Raw genomic sequence first — 23,191 nt, 5'->3', positions numbered from 1 at the left:
TAAATCCCAATAAACCAAACCAGTATCGATACGGCTATCGATAGTACTTTCGATACTGCTGTCGAAAGTACTAACTATCGATAGTCTTTTTTACCATTGATAGTACTATCGATAGTTTTGCGTCACTAACTGGCCTCCAGTCATTTTTGTAATGCAGGGACCCTAAATATCATCGGCGCCTTGTTTCGATATGTGCTCCGGTCGTAGGCGAAGAATACCACGTGGTGATCTGTGCGTAGTAATCTCTTGGGCACCATTACGCATACGAAAACTTAGAACCGATATTTGTTGTCTATGCATCTTAATTCTTTAACCGGTAGATGAATCGGCGCAGATCGAAAAAGTGCACTATGCAATACAAAGGACCAGAAGCGCGCTTCTTTGTCTTCAGATATAGTTTTTATGCGAAGCATATTACTAGAGCTACACTACAGCCCGTCGAGCGCGGCGGTGGAGCTACCATTGACCTTTAGCGTGACCACGTGACATGACGTCACAGCAGAGGAGAGATGGGCTGCCGGCTCGCGCGGTCGGCCGCGGCGGTGGAGGCTCCACATCAGAGGCGCTGCAGCTGACCACGTGACGCTACAGCAGCGGTATAAAGCTGAGCTTGCCTCGCTCTCCGGGCACTTACGAGGTGGTGGTGAAAAACTTTAATTTACAAAGAGAGTTTGAGGGTCAAGAAACCCTGCTACATGGTCGGTATCCTTAGTCCGGGACACCGCACGACGAGGCCCCGTCTCGCGCCCGCTTTACTAGAACCCTTTGAGACTCCAGCGTGGAGCAGTTGAGGAGGGCAGTCTCCCATGCCTCTCGGGTGGGGGAAGGGGGAAGGTGAGGATTCCGAGTACATGCCCACACCATGTGAAAGATATCGCAGATCTCTCCACAGTGCGGGCAGCACTTACGAGGCGGCCAGGTGTTGGGATTCCACCTAGAAGCAGGGCTGATTTGAACGAGAAGCGAAAGCTTCAGCGTGCCACAGAGACCGATGAAGAGCGGGATGAACGTCAACCAAGGAAAGCCATGTATTACCAAGCCTAGCCATCAATATGCTTCGCATCTGACTAGGCTTAACCTTAGCTAAGCCTCGCCATTTTTTTAGTTATGCGCCGTTTTCGTGATGAGGTGGATCGGCCGACTCTCCCCCGCTTCGCCGTGTTGCTAGTGTGCGGTGTTCGCGGTTCGATTCCGGCTCGATGAAATGCGCAATCGGTTTCTAAAAGTTGCGCGACCGATCGGGAAGCTCACCTCGGGAGCGCCAATACCGGTGGCTGGCCGCGGGCGTGTTTGCACAGGAAGCGGAGACGCCTCCTGCTGCTCGCCTTTCGTTGCGCGAAGGCCAGCCTCCGTCGTCGGCACCACCTGGACGCCACGTGTGGCAGCTCGTCCTCGCGTCTCTCTCCCCCGAGTCTCGTGAGTCCGCGTCTGGGTGCCCGCGACGAGAAAAGCGTAAAAATAGGAGGGAGGGAGGGGTTTCAGCTGTCTCGAGTATGTTGAAATAGCGGCAGTTTGGAAGCAAAGCAGCGAACTGGTTGGTGCATTCTGTTAAATTAACGCGCTGCAACTGTCAGGGCTCCGGACTAGGAACTCCGCGACCTGGGCCAGTAGTACAGTCTTTGCCAAAAGTAACCAGGCTGCACGTTCTTCTTCTCAGTCGTATATTATAATTATTTATGCCAGCCCTCAAGCTATACATCCCTGTATGGTAAGAAGAAGCCCTGTTCTCCCCTTCAAAGAACTTTTTGATCTTTAGGGAAGCCGTGAGGGCTCTGTTATACGAATGAGAAGCAGACCATGGAGCCTGGTTACTTTTGACAAAGACTGTACTTGGGCCAGTAGCACCTGGGCCCAAACTCCGCCTTGTACGTGATAGTAATTGTTTGCCACCACCACCTACTGTGGCTTTGCGAGAGACTCGCGTGTACGCGCGGTGTTTTTGTGGTCGACGTTTATTACCCCCCCCCCCCGGTTAGTGTCTAGTGTAGCGTCGCCTCATCGTAGCGCGCTGATTGATTGGATTCCGGCCTTCCGGTTGTTATTGTACAAAGGCGCCCTAGGAGCAGCTCTTCGTTGTCGTCTCACGGTACCGTACTCGCTTTCGTGAAAAGAGGCACGTATTGGATTGGATTGGAGTAAACTTTATTTGTGCCTGCAGTTGGGCGCTCGCGCGCCCCGACGAGGGCCTACGTCGTCTACGAGGCTGCCGTTACTCGGCGCGGGTCTGCACTCGCCGTTGCCGGCTCGCTGGGTCCCTACCTTTCGAGCGCCCCGAGGACCTGCTGGACGGCCCATAGCTGTTGGTCATGGTCGTTGCTCTTCGCTGCTGCCTCCAGCCGCGGCGGGAGGCACGTAGTCGGCGGCCCGGAGGCGGGTGGGTGGTCGTCCCGTGAGATACGGGAACCTGGAAGCTTTCGCGCCGGGGCCTTGTCGGGCGGTTTCTTTTCTGGTTGTACGACGGCGAGGTGGTAGGACCTGCCTGCGACTCCGGCGGAGCTGGAGGTAACTAACCGAGTTCTTCGCGCATATTCGGTTCCATACGTCGCTCGCTGTATCGAACCGGGGGAACGGGTAGCTTGCGCGATTCTAAAGGCCGCGTGTAGGAAGGCGCGGAGGACATAGCTCAACTTAAGTTGAGCTACGCCTTTGCGGTTGTTTATTGCCGGGCTCTTTCCGCTAAATTTCGATTGCGATTCGAGCGCGGCGCTGTATGCATTGTTCTTTCTTTAGCGGTAAGTTCGTGCGTGTTTGTGACCTGCTTTCTATTTGCCGAGGCGCCCTCCGATGCTCTCTGAACGTGCCGAGGCGGCATTTTTGGAACCCAGTGTGTGGGCCGGAAGTTCGCGTTATGCCTCGAAACTAACCTTCACCCGCCCTCGGATGTGTTTATTCCTCGGTATTTGACCTTAACTAATCCGAGTTATAACGAAGCTGAAAAAGGCCCGGCGATTACTTCGTTATAGCCCGTGTCGACTCTGCTTGCAAGGGGTGATCGTCACTCTTACGTTGTATCATTATTTCGTTATGACCCGTTTCGTTGTTTCACGCTTTATGGGCCGGCCGGGTTATCCTGTGCGGCGCTAACACGGCAAGTACAGCGCCACTCTGTTATAACGAAATAATGGATCTAACGAAGGAGTGACGATTCCCTGTGTAAGCATGGTCAACGTAGGCTACAATGAAGCTGCCTGACTGGGTTAGCCTGTGCGGCACTAACCCGCAAATACAGTCCCACCCCGTTATAACGAAATGATGGATATAACGAAGTAATGACGATTTCCCCCTTGCGAGCATGGTGAACACGGGCGACAACGGAGCTGCACCTGTGCTACTCAGGTTTCCACTAGAGAAGCACCACCGCCCTTGCGACGGTTCGTCGACACCGCATCATCTCTCTGGTGCGTCTATCCCTTGGCAGCTAGCTACCCATCGCCGGGCCCGCCTGCCCGCATTGTTCAGCGGCGCGCGCCGCCTCGCCGCTGTTCGGGTTGTCCGCGTACTGCACCGGCTGCCGCCTTCTCCGATGGCGCGGGAGGAGGGTGTGCGTCTGCTGCTGCTGCTTCGGGGAACCGGTTTTTCTCCGCCGTTTTCTGCTCCGATGCTTCGGCGGCGTGTGGGCGGCCGGCCCGTCTGGCCCCTCCGCCGCCGCCAAGATGGGTGTGCATGAAACTGGCCCATTGTTTTCGGCTGCGCGAAAGGGGACGAGGATGGGGGGCAATGGTGGTCGTCTCGAGACGCCCCTCCGACGACGTGGCGGCGTTGGCGTGCGCGCTGACCTGCGGGACAGACTCCTTTTCGCTTTATCTTTCTCTCTCTCCGCCTGTTGGTGTTCCCGGTGTTTCAACCCTTGGAGGAAACGTGGCCCCGGACCGGCGTCGATAGACAGGGTCCCTTCTTGTCGTCGTGGGCTTCAGCGCCGGCGTTGCAGGTCGCTGTCATGTGGGAGAGGAAAGGGATGCCGGGTTTCTGGCTCGGCAAGCATGCTTTGTGACCTGGCGTCCCTGGTCTTAGTCGGCCGAGTGAGTGGCGGTTTGAACCGTGACTTGGTGGGTAGGGCTGTGTATTATGAATACTCTTTCGATGCTGGGGCCAGCGACTTTCCTTGGTTATCGTCAGACAGCTAAGGAGCCGTGGAAAAGAAGCACGTTAGGTGGTGTCCGGGGCAAGAGCGCGAAGCGTTTGTGTCCACTTATGTCTGATGTCCCAGTCACTGGATAAGCCCGGCCCAAGCTTCTTTCCCCCGTCCAAGCGGCACGTTAGTTTGAGTAGTGCTGTAATAGTAATCAGGCCCCCGCGGCGATGGCTTAGTGGTTATGGTGCTCGGCTGCTGACCCGAAAGACGCGGTTTCGATCCCGGCCACGGCGTTCGAATTTCGATGGTGAAATTCCAGAGGCCCGTGTGCTGTGCGATGACAGTGCACGATAAAGAACCCCGGGTGGTCGACATTTCCGGAGCCCTCCTCTGCGGCGTCCCTCATAGACTCGAGACGCATTCCGTCACATTCATGTAAACGAGGCCAGTATTGACCGTGGTGTGCGCTTCCTCCCCTGGCCGGGCTCGTCTCGAAAGGTGCACCTCGCAGTGCAGGCATTTCTTTCAAATACCGAGTCACGGCCGAGAGAGAGCGCGCTCTTCTCCCCTACGCCCGCATCGCAGCTCTGCACAGTGCGTGATGGACTGCGTCCTAGTCTTCGTCGCGGAGGTTCATCCCGAGGCCCGCTGACGTCCCACCGTGCGTCGGCCGTTGGGGCGCCGGTAACGAGTCGTGATGTGCGCCTGACACTCGGGACTGCAGGGAGGGGGTGAAGCGGTGCGTGGAAGCAGTGGGAGGAGGGCGAGAAAAGTGGTCCCCCTCGTCACGCTCGGTTCCTCGCGCTGCTGGCGCCGTGGGCGCGCGCGGGACGCTCTCTGCCGTCGCTCTTCTGCCTGCGACGTTGCCCGCTGCCGCGAAACGGCGGGGCAGGGACGGAGAAAATTCGTCTCCGCGCCTCTTCGTCGTCGTCGTCACGCTATGCGGGCGCGCGAACCGAATGGCGCGTAGACGATGCAGGCTTTATTTTTCGCTCGAGATTCGTGGCTGCCACCGCTTCTGTGTATCAGGCTGATGCACAGTCAGTGGCTGATTGCGCAGTGCCGTTCCCGTCGCTAAGTTTGATCGGTAGCGGCATCTTGTCTTTTCGGAGGTCGACGACGTAGTCGCTCCGCCGTTGGGGGTTCGCTGAATCTGGGAGAGAATGGGGTCGAAAGTCTGATTGGACCTGAACACAACTGGCCGCGTTTCCGTTTCTGTTTCTTTTGCTGGAAGTCCCCTACGGCTGAACGGGGCTTCGCTTTAATTCTAGAGGCCCGTGTGCTGTGCGATGTCAGTGCGCGTTAAAGAACCCCAGGTGGTCGAAATTTCCGGAGCCCTCCACTACGGCGGCCCTCGTAGTCTGAGTCGCTTTGGGACTTTAAACCCCAATAAACCAACCAAACCCCATAGACCAAACTATCGCTCTCCCTACGGGCGGCTTCCGACTGCGCAAGAGCGCTTGAAATCGCGTGCGGATTTGTTTTTTCGTTCGTTTCGCCTGGGAAAGGCTCGGACTGTGTCAGCCTACCCGACGCGAACTCGACCCGACCGGCTGTCGCTTTTTTATTTTATGAGCCGTAGGAATGCATTGGAGTCCCGCGAGTCAAGTCGACCCACTTTTTGCCGTGCGAACCTCCCGGGATGACAAAAAAAAGAAAGAAAAATCCGAGCGTTTCGACCGACGCTGCAGTACGGCATCGGGACGTTTCTGCAGAGTGTCGTGTGTCCTCGATGACGTGTCCGTAGCCGGTGAGCTCCGCCTGTGTGCTGCGTGCCTCTGCACTGCTCTCTCCTCCGCGTCCGGCCAGTCGGCCGCCTGGCTCAGGCTTTTTTCTTTTCTATTCCTTTTTTTTTTATTTTTCACCCTGGTAGTGTGCGAAGAAGAGCGCTGTCCTCCGGCCGAGTCTAACGATGCGCGTCCGTGTTGGGGCCTCTTCTGGTGGAGCGTGTCGTCGTCCCCCGAGCGGCACCTCCTCTTTTTCTCACCCTCCTCCTCCTCCTCCTCGTCTCTCTCCCGAGAAGTCGTCTCCGCTCCGCTGACCGCTGCTGCCTCCGCGGGGGCCGTCGTGCGAATTTCGAGCGCGCAGGATGCGTTGTTGCCTTGCCGCCGCCGTTCTCTGGTTTTGCCGTGGGACGTCGTCGCCACAGCCCAGCACGTGGTCTCAGTCCCTCGGGGCACGTGGTCTCAGTCCCTCGTGGCACGTGGTCTCAGTCCCTCGTGGCACGTGGTCTCAGTCCCTCGTGGAACGTGGCCTCAGTCCCTCGTGGAACGTGGCCTCAGTCCCTCGTGGAACGTGGTCTCAGGTGCTGCGGCCGTGGTTTGCCTTATCCTGCGCCGCGGTGTTCAGCTTGGATCGCAGCTTCTTCGACGGTGCGCTTTTCCTAGGCGAGCGTTTTTGGTTTCGAGCTTCCCGAACCTCTCGCCACGCTCGACTGGTTTGTGTATACGCGAACAGAGGAACGAACTGGGAGCGCTGACCGGAAATCGGAGTCAAATCGAAATCGAAGCAAATTTTCCGACAAGTGGATGGTCGCCTGGGCTTAGAGCTGTACAAACAGCTTGACCAAGGCCCAGGAAACCGGTACGCAGCGTAGCGGGAGCAAATGGCAAATTCCAGAAGTTCATTAACATGACATCCAAAGGTGTTATAATAATGCATACGTCACTGTAGCACGATATGAAAAGAAAACAAAAAAGTTTATCAATAATAAAACCAATGGAAAAAGCTCAACAAGGTAGAAAGTTTGTAAATGCGAGTATAATGTTTAAAGTAAGGACACATGTATGGATAGATTGTATTTGCACGAAGTAGGACTAGAACCAACAGTGTCTCTATATTTGTTCAGGAAAAACGGGAAGATTATGCGCCAAGGATTGTAATTTGTAGTCTGTTCTAAAATATGGTAGTGTCGGTCGCGTGGGCTGCGATTTTTTGGCGCGCTCCGTACCGCGCGTGTTCGCGAGCTCGTGTGTGTTGTCTGCGCTTAGTTGTCTAGACTCAGAGGGGGGCTTTCGCGCACCGCCCGACTTTGCTGGACGCGGTAGTAGGCTCCGCGTACTGCCCCGTGGACGGCGGTGCGTCGTTTGCGCGCACGAGCAGAGGGCGGGTGTTGGAGGGAGGAGAGAGACCTTGACCACGAGCGTTCACCCGTCTCGCGCGGTTTTTTTTTTTTTCCCTGAGAGCCCTTTCCCGCCGCCGCGCTATCGGACGCGCGCGCGCTTTGTTTCGGACGGACTGCCCCCTCTTCCCTCCGTCCTCCTCCTCCTGCTGTCCGTATCGCCCGTGGGCATCGGGCACTTGCTCGGTGCTCAGTGTGGATCCCGAGCTCCTCCGGCGCGCGGTTGTTGGAAGGCAGTAGTAGTGGCTTTATTGCTAAATTTCATATGGAAGGTAAAAGAATGTTTGCTGCCCCGGCACCGGCTATCGCGGCTGGAAGCACCTGAGCTGGTGTGGCGGAAATAAAGGATAGCAGGCAGTGTGTAGAAGTGGAAAGAAAGAGGTGAGGGGATAGTAGAAAGGACAGGGGGAGGGGTACACTGACAGTAAATAAATCTATTTACATGTGTACATGGTAAATATATACAGGCCGCACGCGCGTGAGGGTCTGGTAGGTTTTTGAAGTTTTTCACACGAGGTGCGCTTCGCAGTACCGCGTTACAGGTGCGAGCAGTAAGCCGCGTTTACATGAATACGACAGAGGTCGACTGTCTTTGAGGGAAAGTGCAAAAACGCCGAGGAAGAGAGTAGAGGACGAGTCACCCGTTTCTTTCTCAAAACCTCCTCTTTCCCTCAAAGTTTACGACTTCTGTCGCATTCATGTACAACCGAGGCTGTAGAAGTGTGCAAACGCTTTGTTGGAGGGCAAGAAGCGTATTTGAGATCTGTCGTTGCCCGCGCGTGTAGTAGGGTCTTGTACTCGGAAAATGTGAAGCCCCCCTCGCCAGGTGGTTATTAGTGGTTTTATTGATTAAACGCTACGCACTGAATACAAATCCACCTAGGGCGTGGCGCCCGCGTATGGACGCCGAGAGTACGCCGTTGCAGTCTGTTAGGCCGTCTGTGGAGTCTCTCCTGACTGGCCGCGATGGCTGGGTGGTTAAGGTGCTGGACTGCTGTTCCCGGGGAGGCAGGATCAAATCTCGGTTGGAGGCTAACTAGAAGCATGTGCGTGTCTATAGAGTACCCCACGTGGTTGAAGTGAATCCCAAGCCACGACGTCACTAGTCGCTGCTGCGTACCTTTGAGCGGTTAAACTTCGCCCGCGCACAGTGCCCGTTTTTGGACAAGTCCATGAAATCTATTCGCAAGTCTCTGTTTAGCCGCCTTTTGGGCCTATGGAGAGAGAGAGAGAGAACGTGTGCAGGCGCTTCGTATAGCTTGACCCTTTCCAGAGCTATACGAGCATCTGGTAGCTGGTTTCTACCGCAGGCCTCTTCGCTCTCTTATGAGGTTCATATACGACCGGTGGAGGATCTTGTGAGGCGAACGGGCGTACCAGGGGAACGGGCGCCGAGTTGTTGGACTTGTTCAATGGCGCCGTTCGCGACGTGTGGAGCTGTGATGGGATGCTCCTAGCAGCATTAGCAGCAGCATCGACGCACTGTACGGCCCCGTTTCGGGATTGCGCCTTTTCGTTGTCGTGCGCAGTGCGCGCTCCTGGGAGGATCAGAGAGGTGATGTGTGACTGGGCCATCAACTAAGCTGTGGGCACTGAGAACGACTCCTTCCTGTTGTTGGTTCGTGTTCGCAGTGAAAATTGGTTCCCCTGGCACTTCCTGGGTGTTGTGATCGTTTTGTCCGGCAGAAATGAGCAAATCTGCGGCTCTCTTGATTCAGGCCCGGCATATTTTGTTTCTCGGTGATCCTTTAAGTGCTCCGCGCGGTTTCCTTGGCGCGGCTGCTAACATGGCGGCAAATTTGCCCCAAGCTTCGTCCCCTGTGCAGGACTGCATGTGTGTAGGGTGCTGGCGGTAATTAATTTGGTTATTCCGCCTTCTCCTTCTCAACCCCTGCATGTCTTTGGCATCCTGGGACGCACACAGCCTTGTTTGTGGAAGTGGGCGAGGTATTTCGCTGGCATTTTCCGAAAATGCCGGCCCTCCGCCCGTGTGCCGAAGGTTGAGACGTCGAACAAGAAGACCCAGCTGGGCGCCAGAATCGTGCCTCCTGGCCCGTTCGTTTTTTGACACCCTGGAGTTCTTCCTCGGCCGTTTTGTTTACGCTGAGCCTCGCCCTTCACTCCCCGTCCTCCTCTCTCTTTGGTGCCCGGTCGGGCGCAACCGATCTCCGTCGCCGCGTATGGCCGGGGGGGGGTCCGCTCGCGGCCCGTGGTCCGACGATCGGGGTATTTCGGGGCTTTCCCAAAAGGGCGCGGGTTGAGAGCGCAACGCTTTGGTCCCTGTTTATCCCGTACTTTCTTTTTTTCTTCTCTTGGTCTCTGTGCTGTTAGTCCGGACGTGTGTGCCTCGTCGGCGGGATCTCTTTCCGGCCGAAGTATAAAAGCGCGTCTCTCCGGGCGCTGTGCCGGCGGACAGGCCCCGGGGGCCGCCTGGCTTTCGTCTTCCCCTTAGTGGTGGTGTTCTTGTAGAGGACGGGCCACGTGGCTTAGCGGTGGCCGCCGCCTCGCTCTTTCTGCCTCCCCCCTCCTTTTTTCCTCCGGACTGCAGTTGCTTGTCCTGAAGCTAAGCGAGGTTTGTGGGGAAATAAAAATTGCGGGCGTATGCCTGTGCGTGTTGTTCGTGTGGTGCGCTTTTAGGGGCGCTGGATTATCCCTCTGCAACTGTTCAGCGATGCCTGGCTTGACTGCACAAGCAGCGCAAGTAATGGGACCAATATTGAGAACGCTTGGTTTCACTGGGGGGTCCTTCGTATGACTGGCCTTTGCCGACACCTTTTACCAACGGGAGGCCAATGTTTCCTCGTGCTTCGTTCTGTCGGGTATGCGGCTCGCGAGTGAGATTGCAGGGTGAGCTTTTTGACGGAGGCCCGAGTGAAATAACGCCATTGCGTACACCGTTGTGCTGCGCGCTTTGGAGACTGAGTAAAGCCGAAAGTCGTGCGAGTTGAACGGTCATGATGTAGAATATAGCGCAGATGAATGTGGCGCTGGTCTGCGCCGTCCCGTTTTGCGTCATGCACAGTGGTGGTCAAGTCTTAAGGCCCTAGGCTTTTCGCTTCCGCCCCATAATAGAGGCATTGCGGTACTTTTGATTTCAATGGAGGCGAAATTCTAGAGGCCCGTGTGCTGTGCGCTGTCAGTGCAGGTGGCCGAAATTTCCGGAGCCCTCCACTACGGTCTCCCCTAGTCGCTTTGGGTCGTTAAACCCAAACAAACCAAACCAAACTATCATAACCGAAGGACCTTGAAATACTAGCTGAAGGTTTCTTCTTGCGGTGGAGAAGCTGCCTCCTTGACTTGTGTTTTGAATGATTCGTTACGCGGGACGTTGTAGGGACATTCATTTAGATGCAGCTGAACGCTGTGGCCTTAGTACATTTGGCAAAGACTGTACGTTGGAGAACCCCGCGCGATAGAAATTAGTGCGGAGGGCCCCCTCCCTCCTCTGGACTGTACGGCGTGCCTCTTGAGGCCTCCAACCAGCCTGCAGCGTTCCTTCCGTCGCCGCAGCAGCAGCACTGCGCGCCTACAGTGTTTGTTTTGACGGCCGACCGGCGCCGATTCGGTTGGTGCCCAGACCCGTGCTCCTCAGTGCGCTGTGCAAGGGCGCTCCCTCTTTCCCTCTCATCTGGTCGGGGGGAGCTCGTGGCGTGTTTACACGGCGGCGGGGCCCGGGGTGCAGATGACGGCGGTTTGTTTTTCCACCGGCGTTGCCGTCGAGGAACACTACAGCGGTGCGGCTCGCAGCTTTTAAAAGGGCTCCCCAGCGGGCCGCCAGATTGCTCCGAGACTGCGGCTGGCACGCAACGCAGACCCAGTGGCGGGCTTTGTCTCGTCGCTCTCCTCCGCGGTGGGGACGACGGAGTCGCGCCTTCATCATCGCGATGGTCTGCACGTGCGTCGCCTCGTGCACGGCTGCCATTGAGGGCTGCTAGGTTCGTGAGGCAGAGGCAGTCTCTCCGACTCCGGCATTTCAGAATGTATGCACTTATACAGGCGGCTTCGATCCCGGTCGCGGCGGTCGAATTTCTATGGAGACAAAATTCCAGATGCCCGTGTACTGTGCGATGTCAGTGCACGTTGAAGAATCCCAGGTGGTCATAGCGACTCAAGCTATGAGGGACGCCGTAGTGAAGGGCTCTGGAAATTTCGACCACCTGGGGCTCCTTAACGTGCACTGACATCGCACAGTACACGGGCCCCTAGAATTTTGCCTCCATCGAAATTCAGCCGCCGCGGCTGGGATCGTACCCGCGTCTTTCGGGACAGCAGCCGAGCACCATAACCACTGAGCCACCGCGGCGGGCATATAAATATAAAATATACATCCACGTGTCTGTGTAGGGTACAGCTTAAGAAGACAGCATTTAGTAGCACTGGCCACGATTCGATTGAGGTAACCAGAAAAGCTGTAACAAATGTTTGCTTCCTGTCACGGGGGGGTTTAGTTGGCCGGCCCTAAATGTGCGCGGAGTTTCGGTGCAGACTTGAGCTGTGTCCGACTATGGGTGAGGCGGAACGGAACGGAACATCAGCACCAGCGTGCGCTGATGTCGCGATGCGAACAAGGTCAGTGTAATTGCATTCGTGTAGGCAGTCGCCTCGTGTGGGCTTTGCCTCTGATTTCGAGACGAGAGAAAGGGATGTTGTAGATCTGTTATGTGTCCTTGCGTTCAAAGGCGAGGGGTTTGTGTTAAGAAAGTTTGCAGTAAAAGATCGTTAACCTTTGTTTTGAGCAAAGCTGGTTTTTTTATTTTTTTCAACCTAGCGTTGGTCGCGTTGTAGTCAGCCTTTTATGCGCCTTGAAAACCCAGCGAAACCGCGAACGACGCGCTCCTATTTTCACAACTTGAGGTCGCACCTTCGCGGCGTGAAAAATTGGTGGCGTCCAATTTCCCCTAAGTTCGCCTTCGTGTTTTAGCGGTCGAACTGGAATCGCTGGATTCTGTGTCATTTCGTCTACTTAGTTATCTACTTGAGTCACTATCGGTCCGAGTATTCGGAAAGTCGAGTGGATCTCCTCGCCAACTTTTTTTTTTTTTTTACGTAAAGGTGACTCTTCCACTTCGCCTATTTTCAAACCGGTCGCAGCAGTATTTGTTCTTACTGTGCAGTCGAGGCACCGATGTGAGGAATTGGCGGTCGAGAGTAAAAGGACGTCGCAGTTGCGCTTTTGGTTTCCTTCGTGGCTGATATCTGTGCCCTCAGCGGTGCAAGGTGCCTCCAAGTAACGAACGGAGGTATCTCAAGAAGCCTTTTCGTGACGCGGCGAGGGAAGTCCGTGGTTTACCGAGAACGCTGACTTTTATGCGTGCGCGGTCGGGTCCGGCTGATAATGAACTAGCGAATGCGCCGAATTTCAGCCCCGTACAAAAAACTAACAAAGCGTTGCACAGGGAATCCCTGCTAGCTTTCACCTGGCGAAGTCCGTTGTGACCGGAAGCCGTTGTCGTGTGATGTCGTCCGGACTCTATGTGTAGCACTGATAGCCGCTTCTTCGAGCTTGTGCAAAGGGAAATTTCGGGGCGAAACCGTGTCGGTAGGGTTTCCCCCTCCTCCCCCAGAGGGGAGTCACTTAATCGCTGGTTACGTGTGACAAAGCGATAGAGCATAGCCGCAACCCCGTAGACACTTTTGCGTGTGTTAGTTGTCGGTTCGACTCCAGGCCGACGGTCGGCGTAAGTTGCCTCTGAGTTCTGCGCTAGATCTCGCGCAGATTCGAACACAGTCAGCCCCGCAGTTGTTGCCTGGCGATTTTGTGCGCCCACAATCTTCGCGAGACGCCCGTGCGCATGCGTTGGTTTACGGTTCGACTCCCAGCCGATGGCTCGCGCAATTTGCGGGCTAGCAGTTGCGCGCGAAAATACTCGGGGGCATATTCGAACGCGATCGGTCCAGCATTGGTAGTCGTGCGACAGTCTGGGGGCCCGCTAGAACCTTTTGTAAGCGAAAGCTACATCGGCCGCGAACTTGCGATTTCGCTGTGGCGGTGCTCCGAGGAGGCACAGAGGCCGGCATTGAGCCGTTGCCTAGCAACCGCCGCAGCTGGCGGACGCCGCGCGCTCGCCGCGCCATCTGGTATGACGTCACACCGCGCGCCTCGCCGCTGAGCCGCCGTTTGGTATGACGTCACACCGCTTGCCTCGTCGTTGCACTCGCTTCGCCAGCTGTGTCGCATGCCTGATAACAAGCTTTCCCTGCGTACATCCTGGCATTGCCGAGCTGCGCCACTGACACTTTTTTTTCCAAGAAAGTGGCGCCTCAGCGAGTCTGATAGCGGCGCAACAATAACGCCGTGAAAACGCCTGAACGGGGCATAAACGTTGAGAGGGTTAATGGCGGAGAGTCACTAACTCGCCTTGCAGTGGCATCGGTGCAAGAGGAACGCTTGTTCGAGGAAGGCTATATATAAGCGTGGCGTTTCTGTCCGTTGCCTTTCGACAGAGAACAGAACAAGGAACTCGAAAAGAAAGCGTAGGGGAAAAAAAAAAACGGATGAATGAATCGCGCTCACGTGTCCGCGGAGATTTCGTCCAGGAAATGAAACCGCGGTCACTGACTCGGCTATTCGCGGCCGCGCTTTCCTTTTCTTTCTTTAATTTTTATTCGAGGTGTGTCTTCTTCGGAAAAGGGCTCCGCGGACGACGGACAGATGTTTTTTTTTTTTTTTTTTTTCCGCGCGCGCGGTTCTTGGCTCGCCCTCAAATAGCGGCGGGTCGCGTCAAAAGGGCGCTCTGGAGCCGTGTGTTGCGCCGCACAGAGAGCGGTTTCTCGAGAAGTTATCTGACAAGGGGCGCCTCGGGTCGTTCCCTCAATCTGGCGCCGCCGCGTTCCTGAGATAAATCGATCACACGCCGGTTGCGGAATTGTCTTCTCGTTGGTGGGGGAGGGGGGGGTTGATGTGACGCTGCTCAGGATTGCTTCAGACATGGATGGTGTGAAGAAAGCGATGCTGTACGCACTGCGTCCTCCGACCTGTGATTGGCGCGGTTTGCTAAACGTGTACACGGGCGGACGTGTTTTTTTAGTTTCTGCACTGATATCGACGTGGCGCCGCTCCGGGAACGACAGAGCTCAGCGGTGACGTCTCTGCCTTGCGTCGGAACTGTAGCCGCGCCGTCCTAATAGCAGTTGGGAAAGTGAGCCAAACTCCTCCGAAGCGCTCCAGATTGGAAGTTTCAGTGCTCCAGACTGCTCCGAAATGGGCGTTCCTCTGCTCCGAAGTGCTCCAAATTGCGTTTTACCAATTGCGTCACTGGAACCCGAAAAGATGTGCCTGGGAGTCTGTTAAGATGATCTATTACAGCAATGTCTCTTATTCCCGGCCGCGGAGGTCGAATTTCGATGGAGGTGAAATTGTATAGAGGCCCGTGTACTGTGCCATGTCAGGGCACGTTAAAGAGCCCCAGGTGGTCGAAATTTCCGGAGCCCTTCACTACGGCGTCCCTCATAGCCCGAGTTGCTTTGGGACGTTAAACCCCATAAACCAATGCCTCGTATCCGGCGTTCTCGGTCACCCGCGCTTTGCGACGTGAAATATCGGTGGGCACAGAGCCGCCTCTTGGGAAAGAGAGCCGTTGTAAGTTTGGTTTGGTTTATTGGGGTTTGACGTTCCAAAGCGATGCGGGCTATGAGGGAGCCGTAGTGGAGGGCACCGGAAATTTCGACCGCCTGCGGTTCTTTAACGTGCCGTTGTAAGACTAGTGCGCACACCGCGGAGATACCAATGCATCTCTGTTCTGCGAATACCCGTTACTTGTGATCAGTATTTTGATGCATAGCCCTAGGAGAAGAACGTTGCTCTAACGGATTACCTGGAGCATACTGTACTATACTATAGCTGCAGATGTTCCACAGAGGAGTCCCTGCAATCAATGGCGTCGACCGATTCTCCCCCGTGACCGATCCTGTTGAACCTCGCCTGTGTGAAGTCACGAGGGGTGGCAGGTGAATGACGTCATGACGATCTGTCGGCGCCATTGGCCGGAGGGGGGGTGTGAGGGGCTTTCAGAACAATCTGCCGCTCTGTTCATGAGTTGTTTCCGAGTTTAGGACGCACCAGCTCCCGGCCGTTCTGTCGTTCCCGAGGCCGTGCGAAACGATCGAAAACTCGGTTTTTATTTCAATGTCATGTGACCGATGACGTCGCATACCTAGTGACGTCACGGGGGACCAACTTCCGGCGACACATTTTGCGGACACTTCCGGCTTCAACATGTAATGGTTTCTCTAATGAAGTATACGCTGACAGCAGAAGGCACACAAGTGAAGGGAAAGAGGTGCTTTTTATGGCATACATGACTGTGGCATACAGCCACCGAAAGCAGGAAAGCATAGGGGGACGTCTTTTTTTTTTAATTTGTAGTTTTTCATCAGTGGGAGAGTAATAAAAGCCGAAGAAAGAACAACCACATGCCGCCGGTGGGATCCGAACCCGCGACCTCCGAATTGAAAGCGGTAGTAACACAAAACCAAAGTGAACCTGGCCATAAAGAGGTCAAATGGGGGCATTGTCTGTTTGCCGAATCTTGAAATTTCGTTAGACTTACAATCATGCGAAGCTTGGTGCCAATTTGTTAGCTTTTACGATTTACTTCCCAGTGAAGTGCTGTATGAGGTGCGTTTTTTTTTTTTCGGATAGTCTCGACTTTCGGCTGATAACGAGCCGTGTGTGAATGTCCTCAAGGGACGTTGGATGAAGGCAGATGCGGAGAGTCAAGCGAGAATGTTGGTTTGCGTCGACTTGGCAGATTTCAAGCTGGGACCGAGTTTTTGATGCCGTGGTGGAAAGCACTAGGCCATTTTTGGTTGGTCTGTATGGGGAGCCCGGTCGGCTGATGCAGGCTTTATTTTATGGCAAATTTGAATGACGTCAGAAAGTCTGTTAGCTGCGTGAGGAGTCTTAATTGCTAGAATGAGCTTAGTGTGGTGGTGCCAGCTTGCGGAGGTCGGCTTCCAAAGCCTCGTGTAATATGTATCAGTGCTAGCTATAGTCAATATGTGTAATAGTCTATTTCAAGACGGAATACATTGCTCGTAGCACGGACGCTCCACACTGTGTCCTCACATTCAGACAAACCCAAATCTGACCTGCGGTGTTTGTTAGCATTGCCTGTCGCATCCTTGAATCAGACTATCCGAGAGCTCCTCTTCCGTTTTGCTTTGCTATCGATGACGAAAGATTTGCTCAGTTCCTCACTAGTCATTTTGTGGTTGGCTTTCTCTTTCGTCGACATAGTTTTTTCGAAGCTTGTGTTACTGCCTACAGTTCGCGGTGTTAATCGGGTGGAATGACTGGTTGTTGTAATGTGCAGTTGCCCTGCAACCCATTTCTCGCGCAACTAGTCGCGTAAAGTGCGATCTTTCATCACCCTAGACTTAGCTTATGAGTGCTCTTGCTTCGTCGTTTCACACGGTGTGATCGCGAAAGATCTCTTTGGGTGGCTGCTGAAAGCAAGGCCGATTATGAGCCAACATCTATTTCTCCAAAATACTTCTGGCGTCGAGCACGTCGAGATAAAGGGACGAAAGTCAAGCTCGATCCATGCAGGATCCCGGAGCTGATCGCGAGCCCCCTTTCAAAGCGGCTGTGCAAAGAACGCTTCAAGTGGAAAGGAGGGGGTCAAGCCGCGAACAATGGGCTCCCAGAAGAGAGCCTTCAAGGATGCGACGCGAAAAAAAAAACGCCTTCCAGACGCGGAGAAACGCCGAGGGATGAAACGCAGCATTGAGATCTGTGGAAAGGGGGGCGGGAATCCATAGCCCTCCTCCTCCTCACTGCCTGGAATGGTCCTTGTAATTAGGGCTGCTCCGTTGGGGGAAGGGGAGCCGCGCTTTCGTTGGCCCGCTCTCCAGATGCGACCGTCTCGTCACGCACGCGGGCACAAAACGCGACTGGACGCATCATCGTGTCGAGGCGGCCGCTCCGTGACTCGTCGGCGCTGATGGAAGAATGACCGGGGCCGCCGCTCTGTCGCTCGCCTTGCCACGCCGTCCCCTCCGACTGCAACAAGTGCCATTGGGGACCGCGTTTTCTCCTCCGGAGCAGTGCGCGCTGGCGGCGAAACAGGCTTCGTCTCTCTCTCTCCTTTCCTCTTCTGTCCTCTCTCTCCCTCCCCTGATGGTGCTCTCTTCGCATTCCTGGACCCCGCTTGTTTGGTTTCTTTGGGAGGCAATGGCAGCGGCGTGCCGAGCGGAACGGGACGAGTCTGCGGAGCCGAGGAAGCGGAAAAAAAAGAAAAGAAATAGGACCAGCCTCGGCGCGTGAAGAAGCAAAGAGCGCCGCTGCCAGCCCGCGATGGAAAGGGGGGGGGGGGGGGGACGCATCGTCGAGAGAAGCCGTCATTTCGCGGCGGCTTCAAGGTTGTGCGCCCCTCCGCCGAGCCATTGCGGCCTTTGAATGGCGGCGGCGCAGGAGGAGGAGGGCAACCCGGCCGCCATGCAACGCGGGCTCTCCGCCCTAGAGAGAAGGCGGCGGTCCCGCGCCGCGATAACGACGGCAAGAAGAAAGAATCGGTCGTCCCCTCTCGGCCGGCACGAAGTAATCGACGCTGGCGCGCATAGTTCCGCGCCGGACGCCGCATCGTGCCCCGCGCGCGCTTGTTGCAGCAGCAGCAGCGCTCGCGGCCGCCATTTTCTTTGCTTTCTTTTCTGGCGCTCCGCGTCACGTGACGGCCGATGCGCTCGACGCTCGTCCAATGGGGCGGCTCGCCGGAGCGTGTTCCTGCGTGCGCTGCTCTTCTCCCGTGATGGAGAAAGCGTGACTCCCTTGGAGATGCGAGGAGGAGGAGGAGGCGGAAGAAGAGGGCGAGGCGGTTCCCTGGAAGGGCGCGGAGCACCTGTCGTCGAGGCTAGTGGAGCGCCGTTGCGCCGCTCTTTTCGCGCTACCCGCGCGGTTTCTTTCCTCATTCTTGTTTATTTCGTTGGCGGAGCTCGCGGAGTGCTCGCCGCGCGGCGCTCGCGTCGCGGCTACCCTCTAGACCGGACGCGCTCCGCGCGGGCGCACACTTTCGTCTGCTCGGCTCCGTTCCTCCCTGCCGCGCGCCAGCCAAGCACTTAGCTGCTCTGGCGGCTCTTTTTTTTTCCACCCCCTTCTGTCGCTGTCACACTTGTTTCTCCTAGGTCACCCCCCCTACTTCTTTAAGCGTCACCTCTCTCGGTCACAAGCTCAGTCCGACACCTCGGACTGTGTACTCCTTTCTTTCCTGTCCCTGTCCGCCGCCATTTCTTTTTCAATCCGCGGCGGTTTTCTCGGTGGCGGCGCCGGTTGTCATTCTCCGACCCTGCACTGCTCCGGAACTCGGGCGGGAGCCCTCCCCTCCTCAAGTGGTCCCTCGCGCGTGGTTCTCTTCACGTGTTGCGGCTTGTCAAGTGTGCGGCCAAGTCTGCGTTGCCTTCAACAGCTACGTCGGTGTTCCCTTTTTTTTTTCCCCGCGGTCCTACGTGAAGATTTCGCATCGCACTCCTCGCGAGGACCGACGTTGGACTTGCACCCCCGCGGCCTGAAGCGAACAAGTTTTTTTCATCACTCAAGGCTCGGATTATCTACTTGGGAGCGATCACGTCCGTAACCCACCGACCTTTTTGTCACATATACCTCGAGCGGAGAGCGCCTTCGACTCCGTCCGCCCATTTCGAGTCGACGGTGCAACCTCGCTGCAATAAGTGATCCCGGTGTTTTCTTCTCCTCCTGGTGTTCGCGTGTGGTGTGTGTTTTCGTCTGTGTTTGTCGTGGTATTTATTGGCGTCGCGTGAGAGTGCGAGACTTTTTTGTCACAAGGTGCGGTCTACTTACCTGCGAACCCCAGTCTGTTCGGCGTCCGTAACGTTCCGACGCGTTGTTGTGAAAAGGAGCTCCGATCCACTCCCCAGCCTTAACGAAGAAAGAAGGTGCACCCCTCGTGACCTTGAACGCCGCAGGTGTGCGGAGGCGCTTATTCGGAGCACAAAGTTCCCGGGTCTTTCAGTTCCTGCATACCTCGTTTCAGCCTGCTTGTGTACGCTCGGGGCTTGCGTTTAAGCAAAGAAAAAAAGAGGAGGAAACTTAGGTTTTCACCGGAAAACAGCTAAGCAACTTCGTGGGCTGTTTTGCTGTTGTTGAGTTCCGTCTGCTCTCAACCCTTTGGTTCGGAGGGAGAGTCCCAAAGCAGCCGAAGGCTCTCACCGGGAGGATTGAACGGAGCAGACGACACACCACTCCGCCGCGTGGGTGTCTGTGGCCTACTACACACCCGCTGTGGATTCTGCTCTTCTGCGAACAACTGCGAGAGGTCGGCATCAGCGCGAGGTTTTTTGCTGGTGCTGCGCGGGTGTGTGCGTGAGCGTGCGGCGCCGGTTCTTGGTGGTGGTGGTGATACGTAGAGCAAGAAAAGGAAAAAAACGGAGTAGTAGGTGAGGGGTCCACTCCCTTTCTGGTGCAACCACTCCCTTGCTGCCAACCCTTCGGCGAAAGTGCGGAGAGAGTGGGAACGGAAAGTTCGCAACAAAAATGGTGAGTGCCACGCGGCTTTTTCTTCTTTTTTTCAACCTCATCCTCGCTGGTGGTGCTCCTTCTTCTCTCTCTCTCTTCTGTCTTGTCCTGGCGTCGTCTAGCGTCTGTTTAGTTTTGAGCTTTTGTCTCGACTCCGCGTGGTTGTTGACCGGCTTTGCCTGTGCCATCACCTGCTGCGTGCGGCGGCGACTCACTCTCTCTCTCACCTCTCTCGGTCCTTCCCTCCTCCCCTCGGGTGCCTGGAAAAGCCGGTCATTGTGCTGTCTGCCGTCCCGCCGTTGCTCTGACCAGCCGGCCGGCCCCCCATGTCATTTCGCGATCCCGTCAATTTGTGCCGGAACCTGGCGGTTGCGCGTTGGATTTGGGCGTCCGTGTCGCCGTCGATGTTCCAACTCTTTCTTTCGGTTTTTTGTTGTTGCTTTGGCCCCACTATGCGTTCCTATCTTTCAATGACTTTATTAACAAAAAAAGACAAACCTGTGTGTGAAATGTGTGGTGAGGAGCTCACGGTAAATCACATTTTAATTTCTTGTTCGCATCTCGAAGAGCTTGGGAAAAATTTTTTTACGGTATTTTGCAATGAACACATTCCATTTCATCCCGCATTGCTTTTAGGCGAGCAAACACTTGTCGAGTTTTCACTTGTTTGTAAGTTTTTAGAGAAAGCCAATGTTTAAAACATATTATAATGTAACCTCTATACACTTAACATAACATCATCTAACCTTGTGTTTGGCGCATGATAGCCATAAAATCCCATATAACTAACTAATTTGGCCAAGTTTATTGCTTTAAGAGCGTCACGTTGGCTGCGAAACGCTTCTCCGTCGACGGCTTCCGTTCCCTTGCATTAGAGCGTTATGAATTCCCGTTTATTTTTTGTATTTATACTCTTCGGTGAAGCGCCGGCGGCATCTGAGAGTAGCCTTGCGAATCCCGCCGTGGCGCGTTTCTCCTGTCTGCCGACACCGTGACCCTCGCGAGGACCACCGCCGGCTGTCGCTCACGAGAGATCGGCGTCGGCGCGATAAGCCGAAGAGGAGGAAAAGGAAGAATGCGTGCCGTTTGGCGCCGGTCGTTGGCGTGCGGCGGCTTTTTTTTTTCACCGCCAAGGGGGCAGCGGGGAGTACGTAACACGCGCCGCGGCTGCTCGATGTCGTGGGTTCGAACCGGCCACGTAGCCGTAACCGTGAAAGCGCGACTGGGTGCGAAACTGCGGCACGGCCACGGAAGCCTCGGGTGGCCGAAGTTTCATCCGGGTGCCGCCTCGGGTGCGTGTCGCATTTGACGCCACCACGACCGTGGCTGTGTGGTTAGTGCGTTCGGCTACCGAGCCGGAGTACCCGGGCTCGAACCCGACCGCGGCGGCCGCGTTTCGATGGAGGCGAAACGCAAAGGGAGCCCGTGTGCTGCGCTATGTCAGTGCGCGTTAAAGATCGCCAGGTGGTCGAAATTATTCCGGAGGCCTCCACGACGGCAGCTCTTTTGTTCCTTACTCCCTCCTTTAATCCTTCCTTACGGCGTGGTTCGGATATGTGGAACAGTTACTGCGTAGTTTCCTTTCCTCAAAACCGTTTTCATTTTCAGTTTTTATTGATTCCAAGGCTTCTCAAATTTGGTGCCAATGACTCTGGATGGCTCGATGAGATGTCTGCTTTTCGGCGTGTTCCGAAGAAAGCTAGCTTTCTGCCCGAGGAACCGCATAATCAATGCAGCATTGTAAATGCGCTTTTGCCTTGTCGCCTAAGCCGCGTAAGGACAGGAAACTAAATTTGGTGTCTAGACAAAGCGTCACTGTTTAACCGGACCCAAGAAATCCACCTCCCCGAAGACCTCTTCGAACGGAAAACGAAAAGGTTTCGAGCGTGGTTCGGGAAACTGGTCGGACTGGCTACCAGTCGTTCCGTCTGAGAAAATTTGCCGCAGGGCTGCCTTGTCGGCGTCTTTTTTCACGCACGTTCCGTAATCGCGGTCCGGTAAAGCCTGCGGTAAATACGGTGCACAACCGGCGCATCGTGCTGGTTGTTGCGTGAGGCGCAGTTCACCGCCGTGTCTGACACTGGCGCCTCCGTGGGCTTCCGGATGGTGGTTGCGAAATGGGAAGGAAACCGCGATCCCGCACACACCACCACAGCGTGCAGCGGGTTGTAATGATGCGCGTCGTTATATTATGCGTGTCCGGAGCAGTGGGAACGACGGAGCCGACAGTTCATTAGCATGCGCCGGCCGCAGAATCTTCGTCCGGTTCGCCGCCTGGATCCTGCTCTTTGCTTTTTTTTTTTCTGTTCTCTAGGGGAGGAGGGGTGCTGCTGCTATTTGCGGTCGCTGGAATCGCGTTCATTCTTGGGAATCTCTTTTTTTTTCCCGGTGGTGGCGGTTAACGTGGGAAGGACGCGCGATCTGTGTCCGCCGAACGCCGTGGGGCTAGTGGTTTGAGCATCCGCTTCGCATGCGTGAGGTTCGGGGTTCGATCCCCAGTGCCGCCAGGTACCCACCGGTGATATAGTATGTACAAGCTTTCCCCGGACCTGGTGGTCGGCTTCCGTAGGGTGAAATGCTTGGGAGATTGGTCTTAGACCCGTGCCACACGCGCACAAGAAATGGCAGTAAATGCTTAAGGCCTTAAGTTTGTTGATGCGATTATTTTCGGAGTTGGTGCTACACATCCACATTTAATGCCATTATAGAAAGTGACGATGACGATAACGCTTGCAAGGCAGTCAAAAGTTTCATCTGAATGTAAACAATCCTAATGAGCACAATATATGGGGAATGTTGTTCAAATGTAGTGTAAAAATGATTTTCCATGAAATACGGATTTTCCATGAAAGTCGCATGTCGGCACACGAGTCGAGAGTACCTGTCAAAAGGGCTGATTAAAATGGCGTTCTTCGGATCGAAAACGCGGCATTATATTATAGATGCTTCATCTGACAAAGTTACGAATTAACCATTTGCTTCTGGTTAGGAAGTTGTTACTCACGCTTTTCTGCGTGTGGAATGGGAACGAGAGTACGCATTGCACGGGCGAATGAGTTGTGGCGAACTCAGTAGGTCACGAATGGCAGTAAGGCTAATGCCTTTAAATTCATGCGTGTGGCACCGCAGGAATGCCATTAAAACTTAAGGCAGTAAGCCCTTAATGGCATTAAATCTGTCCGTGTGGCACGGGTATTAGACTCCCACCTTGAGAAGACGGAAAATACCTTGTGCCTTGGCACTCTTTGGCCACAGATGCCCTTGCGCCGTAAAAATGCATCGTTCGCTCGCGACTGATGTTGCGCAAAAACTCATCGTCGACGTGTACATTGTTCAGGCACGGCCATGGCTTCGGATGTGTGAAGGAAGTGTTGGAATGTAGAAGCGGTTTTTAATCACTGGAAAAACACAGATCGGCGCTCCGGAAACGGGCAGTCCTGGAACGCAGCCAGTTCGAACGATGGTATTATTTGCCTCGACTTCGACGCATGTCAGTCTTCCTTTCGAGGAGGATATTACCTGGCTAGCG

The 23,191-nt window shown here is 55.1% G+C and overlaps 1 protein-coding gene across 10 annotated transcripts in view; it reads left to right on the top strand.

The window, feature by feature from the left end:
* The window catches only part of heph (polypyrimidine tract-binding protein 1 heph), a 168,678-nt gene that overhangs the window by 76,246 nt on the left and 69,241 nt on the right, over positions 1–23,191 (top strand). The window contains exon 1 of one of the 10 annotated variants that reach the window (XM_089551178.1): positions 18,196–19,683. The exons of the other annotated variants lie outside the window; for them this stretch is intronic. Within the exon in view, the coding sequence (XP_089407304.1) occupies positions 19,681–19,683 (3 nt within the window). The 5' untranslated portion in view covers positions 18,196–19,680. Of the gene's footprint in view, positions 1–18,195; positions 19,684–23,191 lie in introns of those variants that run through there. 10 annotated transcript variants of the gene reach the window in all.

The sequence above is a fragment of the Amblyomma mixtum genome, chromosome 1 (assembly GCF_055824585.1).
Source record: "Amblyomma mixtum isolate Tamu chromosome 1, ASM5582458v1, whole genome shotgun sequence".
In the NCBI taxonomy this organism is placed as follows: domain Eukaryota; kingdom Metazoa; phylum Arthropoda; class Arachnida; order Ixodida; family Ixodidae; genus Amblyomma; species Amblyomma mixtum.
Note: the sequence above shows the minus strand (reverse complement) of the source record. Positions and strands in the feature narration are given on the sequence as shown.